At 36.9% G+C, this 6,591-nt stretch overlaps 1 protein-coding gene across 1 annotated transcript; it reads right to left on the bottom strand.

The window, feature by feature from the left end:
• Window positions 1-1,498: 1,498 nt before the first annotated feature.
• On the bottom strand, window positions 1,499-3,623 carry LOC149838923 (1-aminocyclopropane-1-carboxylate synthase CMA101-like). Its single transcript, XM_090007849.1, has 4 exons — window positions 3,483-3,623; window positions 3,232-3,363; window positions 2,758-2,918; window positions 1,499-2,620 (listed from the first exon to the last, which is right to left on the bottom strand). Exons 1-4 carry the CDS (start codon window positions 3,621-3,623, stop codon window positions 1,651-1,653), a joined length of 1,404 nt encoding a protein of 467 aa, XP_089863975.1. The 3' UTR covers window positions 1,499-1,650.
• Between the last annotated feature and the right edge of the window lie 2,968 nt (window positions 3,624-6,591).

Genomic DNA, 6,591 nt, shown 5'->3' with positions numbered 1-6,591 from the left:
ATGAGTGGTCAAAGCTTATGTTCCTTGTCATGTGTTCTCAGCAAATCAAGGTATGATTTAGTGGAAATATGATAAAGCTGAAAATTGTTCCTAGTCAATCATGCTACAAAAGCTTAACCTTTCCATCACTTTATGCTCAACAGTACATATTATTTTATTGACAATGAGGAAAAACTGCGGTTACAGTTCACTAGTGGCATTTCAGGCCGAGTGGCGCAGCATTCACCATGGCTCTGTTTCAGTATCCACAGTGTGAAAGTCCACCAATGCTCCCCTGCTCATTGGGGATAGTGTCTCATTGGCTTAGATCTTGCTGCAAGGGATGCACATCCTGAGTATCAGGACCTCGTTCAACTTGAATGCCTTTAAACGACCCATCTAATTAGGTGGTGCCCTTGTAGACCAAAAAGTTAGATTTGATATCGTGACCTTAACAATAAAAGTCAAAAGCCAACCCAATAAGAAACATTAAATTTTGATCATATTTTTGCAAAAAAAATTTATATATACAATGTTTTGAGCCTAATCGAGCTTAGTGTCTTGATCAAGCTCAGCTAGTTTACGTAGATCGAGCTTAGACTTGTGTAGAAGCTTGACTCATTTACTTTCATGGATGAGCTCGAGCCAAGCTTAAACGGGGATGAGCTTGAGCCAAGCTTGAACGGGTTGAGCTCGAGCCGAGCCCGAAGTTAGCTTGGCTCTTTGTGCATCCCTACTGCCGTATGGTCTTTGCCAATAGTTGATATTTTTTTTATGTTCAACAGTAAAAAAAACAAGACTTCCATTATGCTTTAGCATTACCTGATTAAAATGTTGAATCATCTTATACCACCAATTAAGTTAAGATAGAGACTTGTACTATATATATTGGAAGGTTATGTTACTGCTAGAAATAACGCTAAGAGAGAGAGAGAAAGTAACCATTGGGTGCCCAAAAAACTATATATATATATATATATATATATATATATATATATATATATATATATATATATATATATATAGAGAGAGAGAGAGAGAGAGAGAGAGAGAGAGAGAGAGAGAGAGAGAGACCGTCCAACCAAAAGAAGGTCCAAAATCTATGACCATGGGACAGCTCACCTTCTCCAATGCTTGAGCATCTCATTGATCGGACCTCATATATTTATTTTTTATAATTTATTTAATAAAAACTATGCTTTATACAAAGACTTTACGAAGCATGCTTTAGGACATATAAGTATTGTGGGCGGTGTTGGTTTTTAGCACTTTTAAAAATAAGTTTAAACATCAAAAAATTATAATCCAAAATATGTCGCTCACTAAATGAATAATAAAAATTCAATATGTAAAGTAGATGAAAACTCGATCGTTAGAGAATGAACACCATTAATCATCATCAATAGATTTCGGACCTTTCTTTGGTTGGACGGTGTCCATTCCCTATATATACCGTCTTTAGTTTTTGTCCCTTTCTAATTGAAGTGAAACCCTTATCAATACCATAAATGAAGCAGGGCAGCAAAATACTACATGAACACTTGAAATTCCTTCCCTGTTTTCACAGTAATCCAACTTCTTAGGGAAAATCCTCAAAGAAGGCTGGAAAAAAAAGGAAAGGAAATAAAAAAGCAGGGAAAAGAGAGATGGACTAGAGTACATGGTGCAAGCCTAAAAACGTTCTGATTGGTTAGAGTCAGAACGGAAAATCCACCAAGTAAACGATGGTTTGCAATACAGTAAGAAACTCTTGGGATCTGCAAACAACTTGTGGTCATGGCATTGGCCTTGGTCTGACTGCACAAGGAAGGTTCTGATTCTTTCAAGTGAGACTGCCAGTATTTTATCTGACATGTTCGCGAAACAGACGCGAAACCAACCCGGTTCAGAGCAATGGAATGATGAACCCGGTGAAACATTCAGCCCAACTTGGTACACTATTTTCTTCCACAGCCGCATCTCTGCTTCAAAACTTGGACTATCCAAGAGGTGGCTCATGTCGACCCAGCAAAACAAACCGGCGTTGCTCTCCAGACAACTTATCCCACATTGCTGTAACCCCGCAACGAGTTTCTTCTGCCTCAGCTTCAGCCTCTTCCTGTTCTCTCTGATGTAATTGAGTGTGAAGTTCTTATCTGAGAGCATCTGAGAGAGAAAATACTGTGTCTGAGAAGAAACCAACCCGAAGCTCGACATCTTCGTCGCAGCAGCCAAGACATGGTCATTGTGAGTATAGATGGCGCCGACGCGAAAGCCCGGAAGGCCCATGTCCTTTGAAAGGCTATAAACAATGTGAACAAACTCGCGAGATACGTTGTGTCCTGCTAACACTGCATCCTCAGCAACACTGATAAAACTGGGAGATGAGAAAACTGTGCCAGAGTATATCTCATCGCAGACGAGATGAATCCTTTTTGCACTAACAAAGCTTAGGAGAGTCTTTAGAGACTTGGGCCTCACAGTTGTCCCCAAAGGGTTGGAAGGATTGGTGATCAGGACGCCCTTCACTTTAAGCTTACGCTCTAGTGCATCATCATAAGCCTGTTGGAGAGATGTTTCAGTAATCTGGAAGCCGTTGGAACTATAACAGTGTATGGGTACAATTTCGACTCCCGTACGCCATTTGAGATCTCTGTCAAATCTGGTAGAATTCCAGCATGAAAATTAATGAACAATGGGTAAATCGTGAGGTGCAGGTAAACAAGAAGATGGTGATGATGATGATGATGATGATGATGATGATGATGATGATGATGATCAAGTGAAGACATGAGATACCCTGGATAGTATGGAGTAGGAACAAGAAAGGCTTCTCCTGGTTCAGCCAGGCAAAACATCAAGGTTTCATTTGCAGACGTGGCTCCTGCTGTAAGAACTAGCCTGGTTGGGTCAAACTTTACTCTGTTGCCTCTAATTTCACACATGAAGTCAGATAATGCCTGTCCAAAAACAGATGGTAGAAAAAATGAGTCCAACTTGAAGTAGTTTTTCTAGCAAAAGCCAAGACCAAGCAAGCTATATAAGCACCACTCTAGTAGAGATATGAAGAAAACCAGAAAAAGCAACTATTTTCTCTTCTATGTGGAATTTCTGAAAAAAGGTGAGGGATACTGTTTTGAGTACAGAGATTGCATAGGAGTTACACGTACGGAAGCCAATCATGTTGCACCGCATACTTTACATACCTTCGGAAAGAAAAGGAAACATGTTCTAACAGAAAAGTATGAAAGAAACAAGGAGAAGCCCGTTTACTTTCTTAAATGCTGCCAGGCCGCGGTAGTCTTGAAACAGTGCCATCTGTCTAAACGATGACGGCTCATCATTCACAAAGGTATCAGCTTTGGGGTTCTCACAGAGCCACGTCTCGAGAAGATCTAAGGAAAGCTGTAGGAAGTATGTTATTTATTAGACCAATCATGTGTTACAAAACAACTATTATAAAAGGGAGGGGAGGGAAAAGAAAGAAACAAAGGCCAACCGTTTTGGCATTGTTGGTGCTTTACCTGATTCTCTGCAAGACCCATTTGTATTATCCCCGTTGGGTTGTTGGTTTCATCATATGGGTTTCTCTCATATTCCTGCCAACCCAAGAAGTAAGGGGAGTCCTCCCCATGAGAGTTGCACGTGATTTTCCTAGAGAGCATCTCTTGGCTAGACATGATTCAATACCCCTCTCTCTCTCTCTCGGCGATTTGGTGTAAAACAAATCGGGAAGTAGGCGTATTTATAGGGAAAATTCTCGGGCTTGGTGTGAGAAATTTTATTGGTGAATAGTGATAATTTTGAACCTACGTTGAATTCAACCCGAACTACTGAAAAAAAAGCAAGTTGATCCAGACATAAGGGGCCCATTCTTTTAACTCTCACAATCTTCACAAAACATCCAAATGGCACATCAGGCCCCACGTCCCTATATTTCATCTCTTCGATCCCACCTCGTGTGGGTGGGGCCCTCAGTCTCTCTTCTCTAGGCTCTAGAGTCCCTCCTCTTATCATTGCGATTTGTGACAAGTGAATCTACTAGTAAAATGGCGATGGATCTTAACCACTGAAAGTTCATTGGTTGCAAACGTTTTGAAAAACAAATGACTTACACGGATGACCGTGGATAAGGTGTGAAAACAATAAATGAAAGAGGTGATTTGGTTTTTAGAAAGGTCTTCAAAAGTACTTAGTATTTTCTTGGAAGGAACCAAAGGCCTAGTAAAAAATGAAAACACAACTTTTTTTCAAAAACAAAAATGAAAACTCAACTATTTTCTGGAGAGATGTTTGGTGCAAGGAATCACCACTAAGAGAGAAATATTCATTGTTATTTCAAGCTAAGAAAGACACCAATCATGGAGTGCCTCATTGGAATATGGAAAATGCCTACTTCTCTATGGAAGTTTGATGTTCAATTTAGAGATACAATTCTTGACAGCTTTATTAAAATGAATAGTATCAAAAACAGTGGTGGAGTGATCATGCATATAATTCAGGGTTAATTAACATTTAAATATGCATGATTTTATGAAATAATGTTTCAAAAACCCAATTTTATGTTAGTTTTCGAGTAAATGTGCTAAAATGATTTAAAAATAGAAAATGCATGAAAAATAGTTTTATTTTACATTTTTATGTATATTTTAGTTTTTGTTATAGTCATAGTAGTTTAGTTTTAGTTTTTATTAAAAATAAAAATAAAAAAATAAAAAATGGAGAAAAATAGTTTTATATTCATTTTAAGTGTTTGTTTTTTTTAGAAAAGAAAAAAAATTAGAATAGATTTTGAGTTCTTTATAAATAAATAGTTTTGTTTTTTTATTTTTATTTTTTGAATTTTTTTTCTAATAAACCATAAACCGGTTTATACGGTTTTGAATTTAAAAAAAAAAAAAACTGAAAAAAATAATAAGCAAACCGATTGGAACCGGTTTGCATTGTTTTAAAACTGAAAAGAAAAATTTCAAACCGGTTCCAGCCGGTTTGGGGATTTTAAAACCCAAGACTTGAAAAAAAATCTGGGTCTCCCCATTTACGCCTGAACCTTGCTCCTTTCCCCTCTTTCCCTCTCTTCTCTCTCTTCTCACCATCTTCCACCATCGCCGGTGGTTTCTTACCTCCTTCTTCCCCTTCTCCCTCTTGCTCTGTTCAATCCAGCCGGCGGTGGCGGTGGCTCTTCAGTCCGGCGACGGCGTGGTGTGGAGGCCGCCATTCTTTTCTAATCCCTCTGGTAAGTTCGGATCTTCATCTTCTTTTTCTTCTTCTTCTTATCATTTACTTCTTCATCTTTATTTGCATTAGCAGTTTTTCTGTTTGCAGTAGCTTGTTTTAAAAAGAAAAAAACATAAATCGGATTGTGTGTGTTGCATCTCAGTTTTCACATCATCCGTTGAGTTTTTATTTTCTTGCATTAGTATTTTCCCTTTTTCATGTCTCTTTGATTAGTTTTGATCTTGTATTTTCAGTTTAGTTCCTTGTTTAGGTGCATAATGCATAATATCTACATCCATTTCTTTACAGCAGCATTTGATCATTAATGTGTTGTTATGGCAATCAATAAAAGAAAAATTTCAGGTGAAGTCTCCAGCAGTCGAGCCTGATTTGCATTTTGAAAGATAATCAATCGTTTGCATTTGAAGAATTGATCATCTAGATTGATCAAACTTGATTCACGGTGTCTATTGAAATGCCCCCTGTTTTCGGCAATGAAATATCAGAATTTGTTATTTCTGTTGTCTGATCACTGTAGAAATCACCATGCCTTTTACTGTAAGATGTGGATCTGAATTTTTTTCTGGCAAGTTTTAAATCTCAAAATCGATCAACAATTTCTGTCAGTTCTTATTAAATCCTGATTGTTGTGTCTTTAATTGGTGATTAAGTGATTAATGTGATTTCTAGCAATGGAATACCTAAAATTTCTGGTTCGGATGCTAGTTAATGTAAGCTTCAGTAGTCATTACAGATTTTAGAATGTAATTGTTATGAATTCTAGTGAGAGTTGAGTTCTATAATTGTTGTTTGAAATTCTGTTGTGAGTTGTTACTGTTGTTGACCACTGTGTATTTGAGTTTGTTGTTTGAAACTCTAATCGATATAGCATGCTGTTAATTTTGGTGAATGCTAGTAATTGTTTGAGGTTTGTGTGAGGACGACTCTACTGCTTTCTGATAGCAGTTTGTTGCAAGTTCGTAACAGTTTTTATCTATGTGCTAAATTGGAATATTGGATTGTTAGATTGTACTTGTTACAAATTGATTGCTTATCTACATTCAATGGAAAGTTTAATTTGTTGTGTGAATGTTTTAACTGTTGATGAATGGGTGTTAGTTGAGTGATTTGTTGGTTAATTAGTAGAATAATTTTTTTTAGTTATGGTTAGGTCAGGTGAAATGGTTAGCTTAATTGTTAGTTAAGTAATTGTTAGTTGTTAGTCAATTTGAATTGTTAAAAGTTGTTTAGTTAGTTAAGTGAATAATTAGCTATTAGTTAAGTAAGTAACTGTTAGTCATTTAGTTGCATCTTAGTCAATTAGAAATTAGTTTTATTTAGTTAAGAGAATGTTGTCAGTTAGTTTTGATTTTAAATTTAGTTCTTAAAATTACTTAGTGAATTGGTTAGTCATTG

Source organism: Nuphar pumila, chromosome 5, assembly GCF_984573655.1.
Source record: "Nuphar pumila chromosome 5, dmNupPumi1.hap1.1, whole genome shotgun sequence".
NCBI classification, from domain to species: Eukaryota; Viridiplantae; Streptophyta; class Magnoliopsida; order Nymphaeales; family Nymphaeaceae; genus Nuphar; species Nuphar pumila.
This window is presented reverse-complemented; position numbering and strand designations above follow the sequence as displayed.

What these genes read in the sequence shown, in the direction of transcription:
- LOC149838923 (XM_090007849.1), bottom strand. Translation starts at nt 3,623, where the DNA reads ATGCTCTCTAGGAAAATCACGTGCAACTCTCATGGGGAGGACTCCCCT. An exon ending in TGGGTCTTGCAGAGAATCAG is followed by an intron (nt 3,364 to 3,482) that starts GTAAAGCACCAA and finishes TACTTCCTACAG; the next exon opens with CTTTCCTTAGATCTTCTCGA. An exon ending in GCCTGGCAGCATTTAAGAAA is followed by an intron (nt 2,919 to 3,231) that starts GTAAACGGGCTT and finishes GTTTTTGGACAG; the next exon opens with GCATTATCTGACTTCATGTG.